This window comes from Triturus cristatus, chromosome 5_2 (genome assembly GCF_964204655.1).
Source record: "Triturus cristatus chromosome 5_2, aTriCri1.1, whole genome shotgun sequence".
In the NCBI taxonomy this organism is placed as follows: domain Eukaryota; kingdom Metazoa; phylum Chordata; class Amphibia; order Caudata; family Salamandridae; genus Triturus; species Triturus cristatus.
In genome coordinates this window covers 984,600,437-984,617,034 of record NC_140588.1, presented here as the reverse complement: position 1 = coordinate 984,617,034, position 16,598 = coordinate 984,600,437, and the positions used below count along the sequence as shown (strand labels likewise).

At 50.1% G+C, this 16,598-nt stretch overlaps 1 protein-coding gene across 2 annotated transcripts in view; it reads right to left on the bottom strand.

Annotated features, from left to right (window-relative positions):
- ATRX (ATRX chromatin remodeler) overlaps positions 1-16,598 on the bottom strand; it is a 1,501,634-nt gene that overhangs the window by 434,097 nt on the left and 1,050,939 nt on the right. The window contains exon 26 of one of the 2 annotated variants that reach the window (XM_085608236.1): positions 9,594-9,747. In XM_085608236.1, coding sequence (XP_085464362.1) covers positions 9,594-9,747 — 154 coding nt within the window. The remainder of the gene's footprint in view (positions 1-9,593; positions 9,748-16,598) is intronic. The other variant, XM_085608237.1, reaches the window with a different exon arrangement.

Here is a 16,598-nt window from a genome sequence, read left to right as displayed (position 1 = left end):
CAGAGTCTAGGTCACCAGCCAGGAGCCAGGAAGGAACCAGGCGATGTCGTGAAGATGCAGGTGAAGAGGAGAAGCTTGTCGCAGCAGCCCCGGGTACCAGGAGGCGTCGAGGACGACCAGAACCAGAAGCCGAGGTGCCCCACGAAGGCTCTTGCTGTTGGCGGCGTCTATGTCGAATTCGGACCCAACAAGCCTTGGCAAGCGCAACCCACGCAGGATGAAGGATTCGCTTCTGTTGCAGACCAGGAAGGTCTGAGGTGCTTCTCTTTCACAGGGAAGCAAGGGCCAGTCTGTCATCACAGAGGCTACTAGCCACCGGGCAAGTAACCGGACAGACGCGTCGAGCAGGAAAATGCAAAAGGGCCCCACGCAGAACTCGTGGAGTGTGGAGGGCTGATCTTCGGTGCAGATGGTGCTCGGGGTTGGGGCTTCTCAATCCCCAGAGCACAACTTCGAGGATGCCTCAGAAGCTGCGCTGGAAGCTAGTAGCCAATTTTCCCAGGTAGCCGGTCCCACGTCTTTCGTCGCCTCCACGGATCTCAGCTGTGCTGTGGATGTGGATCAGGGTCGGAGAAGTCTGGGAGTCAAGGCGCTGGTCGGGCTCTGCTGTCGGTTCCTCGTAGAACTTGGGCAAAGCAAACGGCAGGTCGCTTGATGGTGCCTGTTTGCACAGGGTGGTCACTCCTTGGCCACAAGGGAGATTCTTCAGTCTTCTTCCGTAGTCGAATGTCGAAGGTCCAGAGTTTCTGTTCAAGTCCTAAGGACCCAGCTCCCACTCTTATACTAATCTGGGGGGCTGGTTTACCTGCTAGGTCCCTCCTATGGGTGGGACCAGGGAGGGGGGTGGTTATACCCCCTTCCCTTTCTCCAGTTTCGCGCCAGGACTGGGGCTGGAGTGCCCCAGCACCGGTTTGAACCGGACTATGCATGGGACACCTTGTGTGCCCCAGGCAGTGTCTCGTTTCTTTCATCCCTCCCTGCCCCAATACACTAAGTCCTGTCTAGGGTGGTGCTAGCACCTTCCAAGGTAGGAAACCTATTGTCCAAGCCTCCCTCCCTGGAAGGACTCCCAGCAGCAGGAGGTCAGACTTGTGTCTGTGGCAGCAGCATCCATTTTGTGATGCTGGGGCTCTGGTTAACTTTAACCGGGTAGTAGGATTTTAACATGTCTTCTCCCTCTAGAAGGGGGGAATACTATCCTCACCACCAGAAATGGTGTGGGGGTAGTATTCCACAGTGTTAGACACCTTACACAACATGTTTCAATAAAGCCAAACCATAGTTACCATTACCGCGAGGATTATAAGGCACTTTAGGAGTATATGGTAGGCAATATCATAGAACAGCTATAAGGACATGGTTCCGAAAGCTGCAGACAGGCGCAGCTCATGCTAGAGCACCATCTCACATGTTACCAAGCACTTTTCCTTCAGGATTGTGAAGGCCTGCCTTAGGAGTGACTGATAGGTTACCCATGTGTCTATATATAAGGTAGGCATAGGAATACTATGCCTAAGCAAGGGGCGATTACACAACCTTGCCCCAGCTGAGTGATCAGCCAGTTGTGTCATAATGGAAGGCCAGCCAGGGGTGGCATAATACATGCTGCAGCCCCTGGTAGGCCTAGGGTATACCTAGGCCCTGGGTACCTAAGGTACACTGTACAGGGACCTATAAGGTTATCCTTACCAATTGGGTTATGTACCTAAAGTACATAGTATGAATTTAGAGAGAGAACAGCTGGGCTGTGGGTCTGATTAGCAGGCCCATAGCCACATCTAAGTCGAAAACCAGTGAAGCAAAAGCAAAAAGTGGGGGTGAACATAGAAAGCAGACCCTACTCTCCAACAGGTGGCTTCTAAGTACACAGCGCAACGTCATCCTGGCAACCACAACGCCGAATGAGGAGTCAACAGACGCCACGTACCAACTCGCAGGGGTACTGCTAAGAAAAAATTACTCCGGATCCAGTCGGACACCTGGGGGTAATTCTAAGGTAAGGAATCTGTAACTATAGTCTCTTTCAGATATGCCTTTACTGTCCCCCATAAGGTTTGAGCAGAAGCAACGGTGTCTGAATTTGCTGCAAGGAACACGCGGAGGTTGGATTGCAGCCTCTTGAAAGTGAGAGATATTTATGCGCCAAGGCCCCCTTGGGTAGACCAATAATCCCAAGTCTATGTGGCTATCGATAAGATCGTGGTCTGAGATTCCACATGAAACTATGGATGCATCTACCAGGCTCTGTGACAGTTTGGGGAGAGGGAGTCAGTAGGAAGTCAACTATACCGGTACGGAAATCATGCAGATGGGAAGTGAACATGTAGTCTCTCTCCGAGGGATGGAGAACGCTCCAGGGTTCAAGTAGAGCTAAATCATGTAATAGGCCTGAGAGAAGGCATCTATTCTTGGAGAGATAGCTATCTGCCAGGTCAGATCTGCAGATCTGTCAATGATGGGATTGATCGTAACATTCCAATCCTCACCCACCAATACTCGTGCCTTGTTAAAAGATGTAAGGAGTTGTGTGAGGGAGCTGAAGGCCCCCGCCTTGCATCTTGTGGGGGTCCATACAGATCCTACGACAAGGACTGTGGTCCTGATTTTGAGTGTGGCAAAGACGCAGCATCCTTCTGGGTCAGCCCAGGCCCGAAAACCTTGTACGGAAGTGCTTTAAAAGGAGTAATACCCATGCCTTTCTTCCTTGGTGGGACCTTTGTGACTCCTGCTGTTTATGTGTGGGGAGGGAAGAATGGGGGACCCACTAGCATGTATGATCCTGCCTCACCTTGTCTCTGCAGAGCTTGTCACATTATGTAGGGGTTAGGTGAGTCTCTAGTATGAGGACTGTGTCGGGTTTCCATTTCCCCAGGAAAGAGATATGGCAGCTCCCAGTTTACACCCTCCCTTTGGGTCGGAAAACCGAGGGACAACTTAGGAGAACGGGAGGTGTGCCCACCTCCGCCAACTTCACCCTTAAGATAGGGGAGACGAGGTGAAGCACACCTTTCAGTCCCGCCATCTTCAAGTTGGGGAGCCCCTCCAATCAAGGCTAGGTCAAGGCCACCTCCCACAGGAGGGTGTAGTCACCCAAGGTAAGGTGCCCATTGGCCCTACCTGCTACTCCCCTAAAAACGCCCCTAACTTTAGTATTTAGGTGGCTCCCGCAGACCTGGAAACTAGATCTGCGGCGACCGAAGAAGAGAGAAGACATCCCTGCAGAGAAGACTGAAGACGACTGCCTTGGCCCCAGCCCTACCGGCCTGTCTCAGGCTTCTGTGAACCTGGGAGGAATGTGGAGTTCGAAAAATACTCTAATCTCCTGAGGACAGCAACTCTGTCCAGAAAAAACCTACTGCAAGGACTTCAGATCCAAGCGGATCCGTGTCTCCTGCCCACTCTGCACCCGATGCCCACGGCCCGAGTCTAAGTGGCCAACCTGCCCAGCGATTCTGAACTCAAGTTCAGTGTTGGCTGACAGCTCCTGACCTCCATGACGACACCTGACTCCAGAGGCTTACCCTGACTGCGACCGGCTCCAGCAAGAAGAGTCCGACGCTGAAAGGCACCCCTGCACCCAAAGCCCCGGTGAGCAGAATCGACGGTGTCCCTGCGACCCCCTACACCTTTACTTACCTCTGCTGTCGGTGGTCTCCCTCTTGCAACTTCTTGTGCAACGCCTGCAGCCTGTCTGTCAAAAGAAGGAACTCCACTGAAAAGCACTGGGCGCCCAATGCTGATTTTGCACCTTGCATTCCACCACCCCAGTGCCGCTAGGGGTGTATGTTTGGTGCTGCTTTGTGTCCCCCGTGTGTTTGGGCTACCCCCCAAAGCTTGGCCCCTGAAACTGTTCCACTTACCTACTGGCAGTGTGGCTCCAGGCACCCCTAGTCTCCATTGAAAAGCAGTGGGCCAAACTCTGACTTTGACCTCTGCACGCGGCCGCCCCTGTGCCCCTGGTGGCACGGGTGTGGTACTCACCTGACCCTTGCTGACCTTTGGGCCTGAAGATGGATTTTTCAGTGTGTTATTTACCTGTTAAACTGCATTAGGTTAACAATGAATTGCTTCAAAAATATTTTAAGTGTCGACTTTTGAAAATGAAAAGTACTTTTATCTAAAAACATACTTAAGATCTTGGTCTTAAAATAAAATACAAAGCTCATTTTTATAAAATTTGCGTATTCCCTTTTTGAGTTGTGTGTCCATCATTGGTCAATATTGTGCAATAAATATCTTACACTCCTCTGTGTTAGGCCTATGGCTGCTCGGCCATACGACCACTAATCGAGCACTTTGGGTTTTACATTAAGCTTAACACTTCAGGGGAACCCCTGAATACTGTACATGGTATAACCACCAAGTTTGCATACCAGATACAAAGCCAGCTTCCTACACCTGTGTAACCCGGTCAGGTAAAGGACCCAAGGGGTGCAGTAGTGTAGGGCATGGTGAACAACCTGAGGATGATGCAAGTACTGTAAGTGGGGACGTAGGGTAGAGCAGGTAAAGTGTGAGACCGAATGGGGAGGAAGCGGAGGACTCCTGCTAAGAGTGCAACCATTCTTGATTTTGTGCATGATGTGAGCCCTAGAAATAATGTTGTAACCAAAAGTAAAAGACCAAGGTTTTGGTGCAACTGATAAGTTGTGGAGAGAAGTTGTCAAGATCTATCTGATAAAGATATCCCTGAACATATCTTGCTTATGTTGATGTTAGGTACAAGGATTATCTTACTTACCCTGTAAGCATCGGTTCTTGGCATGTAGAGCTGTAGATTCACATGCTTTGCATACTCCTGCCATCTAGTGTTGGGCCTGGATGTTTGCAAGTTGTTTTTCTTTGAAGAAGTTTTTTCCAATCACGAGGTAAAGTGACTACACCTTCTGGTGATACGCATGGGCATCAACACAATTGTTAGATTTTTTTCCCGCAAGAGGGTGAGAATGGAGTATGTAAGTGTAGTACAGAGATGCAATGACCATAGGCCTCCTGGGAGGAGGGAGGGCACATGTGAATCTACAGCTCTACATGCCAATAACAGATGCTTACAGGGTAAGTAACATAATCCGTTTGAGCCATGTGTACTGTAGATACAAATGCTTTGCACAGACTGTATAGCAGTACTCTCCCAAAGAGGTGAACTAACCGCTGGGCGTTGCAGTGGTCTAAATAAGTGTTTTTAGGACTTTGGGTCCTACATTAGCTCGTTGATGTACTAATACATCCACACAATAGTGTTTGGTAAATGTATGTGGTGTAGACCATGTAGCTTCTTCACTAATGTCAGCTATGAGAATGTTACCTAAAAAAGCCATAGATTCTCCCATTTTAGTAGTACAATGTGCTCTAGGAGGTATAGACAAAGTTCTTTTGGCTTTAATATACCATGTTTGAATACATTTAACCAGCCATCTAGAAATACCACATTTAGAGATAGGTTTCACTTTATGAGGGGGAGCAATGGCAACAAGAAGTTGTTTTGTTAAAATCTTCTGTTCTATCGATATAATATAATAAGGCTCTTTTGACGTCTAACGTATGTAGAGCGCTTTCTGCTACAGAACCAGGTTGAGGGAAGAAAACAGGTAACTCAAATGATTGCTTAATATAAAAGAGACTACCTTTGGAAGGAACTTTGGGTTAGTACGAAGAACCACTCTGTCTTTATGGAGTTGGAAGAATGGTTCTTCCAAGGTTAGTGCCAGAAGCTCACGGACACGTCTTAGTGAAGTGATAGCAATCAAGAAATCAACCTTACAAGAAAGGAATTGCAGTGGGAAATTGTGTAATGGTTCAAAGGGTGGACCCATAAGTCTTGTTAGAACAATATTAAGGTTACAGGCTGGAGCAGGTGGAACTTTAGGTGGTATCACTCCTAAAGCCTTCCATAAAAGCTTTAATTACTGGTACTCTGAATAGGGATACATGTTGTTTGTTTTGAAGATCTGCAGCCACTGCTACAAGGTGTAGACATATGGATGGTTAGGCAAGGCCTGCGTGTTTAAGATGCAATAGATAGCAAATGATTTGTTGTATTGAAGCACCTAATGGGTCAATTGTCTGGTTACTACAATATATGATAAACCTTTTCCACATTGCTGAATAGCATGCTAGTGGTAGGTTTCTTTCCTTCCTTAAGAATTGTCATGCTATTTGATGCATAGGTAACTCTATGACTTCAGGCCCAAATTGCTAGGTTGAGCTGCCTGGGGTCTGTATGTCTGATTTCTCCATGGTTCTGGGTGAAGCTTCTTGTGTGGAAATACTGAAAGTTTTAGAAGTGTGATGAACCATGGTTGGCGAGCCCATGTGGGAGCCACTAGAATAAGAGTGAGAGATGTTTGCCTGAGCTTCCGAACCAGAAATGGTCAAAGACGGAGAGGTGGAAAAGCATAAGCAAATATCCCTGAGCAATTCATCCACAGTGCATTGTCTTTGGATAGAGGGTGTGGGAACCTGGGGGCGGAGTTTGGGCATTTTGAGTTCTCTGCAGTTGCAAATAGATCTATTTTTGGAAACCCCCATTTGTGGAAATAAAGAAGGAGGACTTGGATGTGGATTTCCCACTCATGAACTTGTTGCCGTATCCTGCTGAGGTCGGCAAATTAGTTGTCTGTCCCTGGAAAGTGTTTTGCTAGCAGTTGGATTTCGAAATGTATTGCCCAACGCCAAATGGTCTGAGAAAGGCGTGATAAATGTTGGGAGTGTCCCCCCTGTTTTTGTACATAGTAATTAGCCGTCATGCTGTCTGTCCGTATTAGGACAACTTTCCTTATCAGGTGAGTGGAAATGATTTTAGCGCTAGGTGAACAGCTAGAAGCTTGAAGTAGTTAATATGGAGATTTTGTTATATGGTGTCCCAGAGACCCTGAAATGTTATATGTTGTAGATGAGCATCCCACCCTGTGATGGATGAGTCTGCTGTGAGCACGATCTGTGGAACAAGGTCGATAAAGGGCCGCCATTATGATACGTTTTGTGTATTCCACCACTGCAGAGAGCGATGGGTGCAGCTGTCTACCAACACTAGATCTGTTAGCTGACCCTGTGATTGATTCCATTGACGTGCTAAGCACTCTTGTAGAGGACGCATGTTTAATCTTGCATGTGGCACCACGGCAATGTATGATGCCATCATCCCTAAGAGTTGCATGAATGTTCTGACTGTTAGATACTGGTTCCTTTGAAACTGTAGTAGCAGTGTTTGAAAATTGTGAACCCTGGCTGCATTAGGAGAAGCTAAACCTGTTTGAGTATTTATCATAGTTCCTAGATAGGGCTGCAACTGTGAGGGTTGAAGATGGGATGTTTGTGCATGGACTGTGAATCCCAACTGATGGAAGAAGATTTATGGTAATGAGTGTGTTGTAAACACTTTTGGTGTGTGTTGGCTTTGATGAGCCAATCGTCTAGATATGGGAAGACATGATTTGTTTGCCTTCTTAGATGAGCTGCTACTACAGCTAGACATTTGGTGAATACTCTGGGTGCAGTTGTAACTCCGAATGAGAGTACTTTGAATTGACAAATCTGAGATATCTGCCATGTGCTGGGTGAATAGGAATATGAAAGCATGAGTCCTTTAAGTTCAGTGTTGACATAGTCGCCTTGCTGTAAAAGGGGAAGCGCCGGTTGAAGTGTGACCATATGGAAGTCTGCTGATAGTATGTATGGGTTTAAAGGCCTGAGATCCAAGATAGGCTGTAGAGAACCATCCTTTTTGGGGATTAGGAGGTAAAGCGAGTAAACCCCTAACCCTTGGTGTTGTACTGGAAATGGTTCTATAGCTGTTTTTGTTAAACGAGCATGCGCATCTTGTTTGAGCAGTTGGTGCTCTAGAGAGAGTTTGTGAATGTGTGGTGGAATATTGGGGGTATTGCTGGTGAGCTCCAGGCAATAACCATGTTATGTCTAGCGCACACCTGATGGAGGAATTGGAAATACATTCTCTCTCCCGCACCAGTTCCTGGCCCTTTTTCCTAAGCTTCTCTGGGAGGTATTGGAGTAACTCCTCCATTTTATCCCAGTGGGCCCTGTCATACCTAGCCAAAAGACCTTGTGAATTGGCTGTGTGCCAATGATTGGCTGATTGTTTAGCCACTCTTTTGCCTGAGGCATCTATTCATTTAGAGTCTTTGTCTGGAGGTGGTGCATCTCCTGAGGTTTGAGAATGTGCTCTTTTACGAGCATTTGACACAACCAAAAAGTCTAATGGAAGCTGGCCCCTAATAAAAATTGGGTCAGATGTGGGGGTTTGTATTTTTTTTTAATCAACCCTGGGTGCTATGACAATTGTGCGTACAGGGTCTTTAAAAATGTCTTCTGAATGGTGCATTATGCCTTTTAACATTGGTAACAACTCTGTTGTCTTATGTGTAGTCTCCAATGTTTCAAATAAAAATTCTTCTAAAAAATATTTTTTATGTAGAGTGATTCCATAGTATTTGGCTGCCCTGGCACTTAACTCCTGATATGAGGTGTTGTCATCAGGAGGTGAAGGTTTTGCAGGGTATAGATCTGATTCTGTGTTTGTGGGAGGATCTATTTCATAATAAACCCATAGATCCTGTGGTGGTTGGCCATAATTGTCATACCCAGCCCCTGTATCAGGATCTGTAGGATGACAACCCTGTGGTGTAATATATAGAGGGTCTGAACTTGGTACTAAAGGTACAGGTGAAGATGGTGGAGAGGTATAAGGAATGGGGTGGAGGGGGCTAGTTGCCATGTCCTTTTTTTTTTAAAGGAATTTTATATCCTGTGTCTTGTGAGCGAGGAATCTTCCTTTTGAAGGATGATGGTATCACAGGTTTTGCTGAAATATGTCCAGTGTCTGAATTAAAATACATTTTAGTTTGTTTTGGACCCAGCTTTTCCTGCATAGTTTTCAGAAATGGCTCAGGAAGCTTCTGAGGAGCATCCTTCTGTTTCGGTGCCGAAATTTTCAGTACAGAGCCTGATTTTTCCTTCTTGTCCTTCGAAACTGAAGTTTTAGGGGCCAAAGGTGTGGTGTTTTGACACGAGCCGGAAGGCTTGACTTGCGCTTTTGGTGCCGTGCCAGAGGGTAGAGTGTTTGAAGCAAAGTCTCGGTGCCTACCATGGCCGGATGGCCGTGGCGGCTCAGAAGCCTTGTGTTTGGTAGAAGGGCGTTTTGTGGGCAAAGGGGTTTTGGTACTCACAGCACATCCTGGGACTCCAGTTCGGAATCAGAGTCCTGGATGCAGAAGGGATCTTCATCTTCCGCGGCGGACGCTTCCATTTCTTCCAGTTCAATATCTTAAAGAGACTGGAAAAGACTTTGTCGAAGAAAAACAACTTGCAAACATCCAGAGCCAACACTTGATGGCCGGATTATTCGAAGCATGTGTATCTACAGCACATATGCCTCGAAACATATAATTTAAGCTAAGCAAAATGCTACAATACAATTTTCAGTATGAGCAAAAGTATCTTAAAAAAATAATTTCAAATTATAAAAAAAGAGATCCTTTTAAAAATATATTGCACTAAAAGAAACACTCAATGAGCAGAGATTAAACTGAACTTGTTTACAATTGTCCTAAGTCATTCTAATATTCGATTTCTCTTACACTTTTTCACCAAGTTCCTCAGACATGCGAAGAATTTCAAAAAGTAGTGTCATTTTTCCAGAATGCTCTAGAACTTCTGCATCTGCTTCAGTGACAAACTCTTTGTACCAGTCTGCTGTTGGGCTTTCGGGAGTGGAAGTAGTAGCTTTTGCTGCTGGAAGAAAAATAAACACGATTATGTTAAGCCAATTATGAATGGAAGAAAATAAAAACAATGTGAGCAGGGTGTACATCATTCACTGCTGATAATGCACTCGTGTTAGATTCCCATATCCCCTTCGGTAACGATATATCTGTAAGAAACATTAGTTAGTTATAGAATCATTACCTTAGAATTACCCTCAGGCGTCAGACTGGATCACGAAAGTTTTTTCGTCAGCAGTACTTCTGCGTGTCAGAAGGGGGCATCATGGTCACCAGGATGACGTCGCGTAGCTACTTAGACGCTGCCCTCGCAGTCTGACGTCAGTTCTGTACACGACTTTCAGTGCCAGAAACACAGAGCCATACAAGACACTGACCACTGGTGCACAAATCTAGGGCCCTGAAAGGACATCCTTAACCCCAGAAATCATCAGTTCGCAGAACGGGGAGGATAGGTGGGGCGGTAAGGAATCTATAACTAACTAATGTTTCTTACAGATATATTGTTACCGAAGGTAAGTAACTTGTTCATCTGAAAGAAACACGTTAGTTATAGATTCCTTACCTTAGAATAGATACCCCAGCAATACCAACCACGGTGCTGGGTCTGCAAACCAAGATCACACCAGAAAGTCCTGGAGAACAGAACGGCCGAAGAACCCATCTCAATAGTATTGTTTCGTAAACGTGTGCAGTGATGCCCACGTAGCTGCCTGACAGATGTCAGGTAGCGGAACTCCTCTTCCCAAGGCAGTAGTGGCTGCCGTCGCCCTGGTGGAATGGGCACGTAGCCACACTGGAGGCTCCTTTTTAGCCAGAGAATAGCATGCTTTAATACACAAAACGACCCATTGAGAAATGGTTCGCTTGTGTACGACACAACCTTTCGTGGCGCCCACGTAGCCAACAAAGAGTTGGTCATCCACCCGGAACTGATTTGTGCGATCCAGATAGAAAGAAAGCGCACGCTTTGGGTCTAGACCGTGGAGCCTTTCTTCCTCTTTCCAAGGATGCGGAAAGAAGGTTGGCAAAGTGATGGTCTGCCCAATGTGAAAGGCAGTGGAAGGAAGGATGGTGCGGGTCCTGAGAACTACCTTGTCCGGATGAACAGACAGGAAAGGAGGTTTGGAGGAAAGAGCCTGGAGCTCACTCACTCTTCTGGCAGAAGTGATGGCCACAGGAATGCAGTCTTAAGAGTTCAGAGTCTCAAAGGACAGTTGTGAAGCGACTCAAAGGAAGAGCACATTAAATAGGTTAAAACGAGATTCAAATCCCAGTGAGGCATAGCAAAGGGAATAGGAGGAAAAAGAGGAGTTATGCCTTTCAAGAAATGATTAACAACCAGAGAAGAGAAGGCTGATCGGGAAGCCGAAGGAAGGCGGAGATGGCCGAAAGATAGCCTTTGATAGTGCCCAGTGCAGAGCCCTGCTGGGCTAAAGAAAGAAGGGGTAAGCTAACTGCAGAAAGAGGGGCAGAAAGGGGATCCACAGCCTTTGATGTGCACCATGCCACTGGCAGGCGTATACCGTCTTAGCGGAGGGACGCCTGGCTGCCAAGAATACAACGCCAACTTTGGGAGGCAGGCCAAAAGACGTCAACTGCCGCTGCTCAATTTCCATGCAAGGAGGTGGAGGCTGGACAGGTTCTGGTGGAGGACTGTCCCTTGCTGTGCGATAGAAGATGCTCCCGAAGAGGCAGTCTAATCGGAGGATCGATGGCCATGTTGAGCAGCTTGGGATACCAGACTCTTCATGCCCAATCCGGAGCCACAAGAATGACTTGGGCCCTGTTGTACAAGTTACTTACTTTCGGTAACGATGTTTCTGGTAGAGACGATTCTAGCCGCAGACTCCTTAACGTAGAATTATCCCTAGGCGCGAGACTGGATCCGGATTTTTTTTTTTTTTTGCCACAGCATCTCTGCGCGCCGGGGGCAGCACCACGTGACTCCGCCCTGACGTCCGCAGACGTGACGTCAGCGAGGTCACATAAGTCCCACTCCGGCGCGCTGACGTCTTTTTTCCTCGGGGAACTTTTCCGCGCCACAACGCAGAGCCATCGCAAACAAATCTGTGAGAGTATGGGAACAGTGTGCGAAAAAAGCAGTGAAACAAAAAGGAAAGAAGCGAATGGTGAAGAACAGCACCATGAGGGACAGTGCCAGCACCGTGGTACTGAAAGCAAAGGAAAGGAAAGAGCAGAGCATCGCTCTGAGAAGCAACCCTGCAAAGTGAAGGCAATATCCTCCCTGGAGACAGAAAAACATGTGAAAAAAGTCAGGGCAGACGACAGAAAGTCTGCAACCACAATCTATAACAGTGAGCGAGTACCAAATGAAGAAAGAACCACCCGCAAAATCCAAGGAGAAGAGGTGGAACGGAGTCAGAGTCCGCTTCAGGAGAACACACACACAGCGAAGGGGACAGCCGAACGGGTAGCAGCCCCGAGGCAGGGGACAATGCAGGAACGGGCCCACAGCCGATAGGTCCATACGTGAGAAGGAAGACACAGTCGCACAAAGCTCCAACAAAGCAAGGGACGGGAGCAAACGGGCACACGCCGAGGCCACTGAGGTGGACTATAACTACCAGTCGTGCGCAGCAGGCAGCTGACAAATACTATGAAGCAGTGTGCCCAGAACGAGCCGAGCGCAAGACGAAGACAGAGGCAAGTGAATCCCGGAACAAGCCCCAGAGCAGGACCGCCCCAGTGGCACCTCCCGGTCCACGAAGAGAAGTGGGACCAGCCAGAAGATAAAGAGGAGAAGAAGAACCCCACCTCCCCCCGAGAAGCAGCCGGGAGGGGAGAGGGGCAGAGAGCCGAAGCGACCCCCGGAAAGCGAGAAATATGGAGTACAGACCTAAAGCCGTTAACCAGAACACAGGAGAACACCAGGAATATTCTAGCCCTGCTGGAACACAAGGCAAAGGACCAGGCTGAAATGTCGGATAACAAGGTGGAAACACCAAGACACGACGCCGCAGATAGCATGACAAAAGTCGGTCTGGCAACCCAGAGGCTGAAGAGGAAGGCCAAATGCACAGAAGTAGACATCCCGCAGGAACAAGGGCAAATGCACGACAGGCAAGCCCTGGAGAAGATCGATAGAAACACCATCGAATACTTAGCAGGACAGAACCTGGAGCAGCGCAAGCTGCGCTAAGGCAAAAGAAGAAAAGAGACCACACCAAGCGGTATACAGTGACACCAGGAAACGTGAGGGACCCGAGAAGGTATCCACACCCGCCCAGCTTAGGACAGAGCTATACGATAGCCTACAAGTACCCCACCTAGGGTATGACACGTCGCCAAACAAAACAGGGGAAACACCTATTAGGGAAACCCGCAGCAGAGGTCAAGAACATAAAAGACCTGTAGGTAGCACCAAAGGCGGCTTACCAATCAGCCAAAAAATACACATACAGTCCAACCTGAGGACCTATGCGGGTTCACTAACAGTCAAAAATCACACACCACAAAAGTTGAAGAGCTGTACCAGCAGCCAACAGTACAGAGGGGCCAACGTAAGGACCCTGAAGGCATTCCAAGCCACACACAGCAGACAGACGGGACAACCGAAACACTAGGCCCAAATAGAAAGGTGGTATGAACACCTCCCTCAAGACACCTGAGGACCGACAAACCAAAGCTTACGGAGGGGGAGGAGGACGGGGGCCCCGCAAGGAGTCGTTGAATAGCGGAGTCCGCGTGGGTGTTAAATAAAAGAATCCCATCAAAGGGCAGGTCAACATGACGCTCCCGAATATTCTCCGGAAAGACGCTATCCTGCAACCAAGCATGGCGGCAGAGGGACACAGAACTCGACATAGCGCGGGAGAGAGAATCAGAGACATCGAACGGAGAATAAACGCAGCTAACTCCCGACCATCCAGCACATGGCGCCGCAGATCAGCGCGGGCACCGTCGTGAGAGGTGCGAGACAGAAGGGACGCCGCGGAATCCCATAGGTCGGAGATAGCCCTGGCCAACACACAAAGTGTGTTGAGCGCGCGCAGAGCAGCACTAGTGGAAGCTAAGATGTTACGCCCCCAGGAGTCCAACCACCGTGATGGAGGGAGCAACAGTGAAGGCAAGGAAGGAAAAGCAGTCTGCAGGACAGGGCTCTGGGCAGATGGGTGGGAAAAAAGGAAGGCTGGATCTTGCGGGGCTGGACGGTGGCGGTGGAGGAGCGGCTGAGGTACCGGATCCCCCGTAGCAAGACGCCCCCAGGCCCCCAGAAGAGTTTTGGAGCGAAGCTTCAAATGGAATCAGCGGCTCCCCTCCACCAGAGCCCTGGTGGAGAACCTCCAACAAGTGGTCCGTTGGGATCGGAGCGACCGGGTTGCCCATTTGCAAAATGCCTGCGGCCGTGGAGATGGCCCGGACAAAGGCCACACTCACCTCCGTAGGACATCGTGGGGGAGAGAGCAACTCTTCCGTGGGTGAAGGCTGCAAAGTAAGCCGCCCGTCCCCATGCCCTGCTAGAGGAAGAAACGTCCCGCTCATGTAGGATGGAAGACCCATGGACGAGTGAGGGGCCTCCGGAGAAGGCGGAGAAGCTGGCAGGGTTAATCACCTGCAAGGTGCGCAAGAGCAGGTCCGGGGCCCGTGGACGTGGAGACAGCGTAGAACTCGCCCTGGAAGCCGCTGGGGAAAAGGCAACGATTCTGCGTCCAGTCTCCGGTGAAGAGGAGACAAGGAGACGACAATCCTCCGTAGAGGAAGGGACATCCGGAGAAGAGTCGACGATCCAACGTCGGGACGGCGCCGGGGAGTCTGTCACGGGCACCGGTGTGTCCTCGATCGGCGCCGAAGTGTCCACCAGGGGTGCCGAGTCGACCTCCACTACCACGCGCCTCATAGGAGAAAGGGGCGGGGTCGGAGCCGAAGCGGCCAATGAACGGCGCTGAAAAGGCGCCGGCTCAACCTCCAACGAGGCAGCCGCCTGCACAGATGACTGAGAGGGCCTCGGGGAGGCACCCCGGGTCCTGGCCTCCACCCGCGGCGCCGCCAGGGCCGAGGAGGAAAGCCGTCGGAGCCGGAAAGGCACTGGCTCGACCTCCGGTAAGACAGCTGCCTGCCCAGAGGACCGAGGGGGACTTGGGGACGAGCCGTCCGCCCCGGCGACCTCCTGCGACACCACAGGGAACCCCGCAGGATTTTGTGGCGAGGCAGGGACACCATGGGTGGAAGAGGGGAACCCCGGTGGGCCGCACCTCGACGACACCACTCCTCCAACACCTGAAGCCGAACTCGTCGGCGCCGAGGACAAAGCTGCTGGCAAGTCCACAGAAGGCCCCGTGCCTGGCGAGGGACCCGCGGACGTCGCAGGGAGAGGAGGGGGGCCAAAGAAGCCTGCAGAGCCGCAGCGTAGGCCTTCATTTGAGCCCTTGTCGCCCCAATGCCAGAAAACAGCAGATAGGGTGGCAACGGGCAAGGGCGCACGTCCCGAGAGGAACCTGCAACCTCTGCAGACTGAGGACAGGGTCTCGTGGTAAGCTGCAGGACTCACCGGCAGGCGAGCGACGCCCATGGGTCCTCAGTGAAGGACACCGCCGCAGTCGGAATCGGCGGCTTCTGGACCCTTCCGAGGTAGGGGACGGACGCTGTGACGAGACCGATCTGGACAAGCAGGCCGAAAGCAATTTCATCAAGCGCTCCCGCCGGGACTTCGGCTTGAGATGCTGACAAGCATGGTGCTCGCCCAAACACCACATACAGATAGGGTGAGGGTCTGTCGCCGACATCTGATGAGTACAAGAAGCACATGTCTTGAAACCCAAAGGCATCGCACACTGTTCCCAACGCAAAGGCGTTAAAAGAGGCCTGAAAACAGGCCAAGAGAACTCACTCCGGATCCGCGTTGCACGCGGAAAAGAAGGAAACTGACGTCAGCGCGCCGGGGTGAGACTTGTGTGACCTCGCGAACGTCACGTCCGCGGACAGCGTCAGGGCAAAGTCGCGTGCTGCCGCCCCCAGCGCACAGAGATGCTGTGGCAAATGTTTTCCAGATCCAGTCTCCCGCCTGGGGATAATTCTATGTTAAGGAATCTGCGGCTAGTAGTCTCTATCAGATGCGCATGATCATCTTCAGCGCCCTGGGCAGAAGTGATATAGGTGGAAAGGCGTAAAACAGACCGCAACTCACTCGCGACGAAAAGTATCACCTAGCGAGTGCTGCCTTGGAAATTCCAACGTGCAGAATTGCTGACATTGCCCATTTTCTTCGCTGGTGAATAGGCTCTCCCCACTGTTGAAAAAGACCTTGCACCACCTCCGAGTGAAGGCGCCATTCGTGAACCATCATGCACCTGCGGCTGAGTTCGTCGGCCCTGGCGTTCAGGGAACCTGCCAGGTGTTGAACCAGCAGGAATATGCCCTGATGTTCCAGCCATGTCCAGAGGCGGAGGGCCTCCTGACATAGGGTCCACGACCCCACCCCGCCCTGTTTATTGCATTACCACATGGCACTGGGGTTGTCTGGTAACACCTGCACTACTCTTCCCCTGACAGAGGGAAGGAATGCCTTGAGTGCAAGAGGAATCACCTGAAGCTCCACAAGGTTGACGTGGAGCCTGCACTCCGCCGGAGACCAGAGGCCTCTGATCTCCGCCTCTCTCTTGTGGCCGCCCCATCCCAGAAGGGACGCCTCCGTCACCACCGTGTGCTCTGGTTGGGGAATGGAGAGGTATCTGCCGTTGACCCAATCCTGGTTCGTGAGCCACCACTGCAACTCTTGAGCAGTGCCCTCCGACATCTGGACGTAATCGGACAGATTCCTCAGATGCTGCGCCGACTGGAACTTCGGTTCCCACTGCAGAGCCTGCATAGGTCACCTGGCATGATCGACCAGTAGGATGC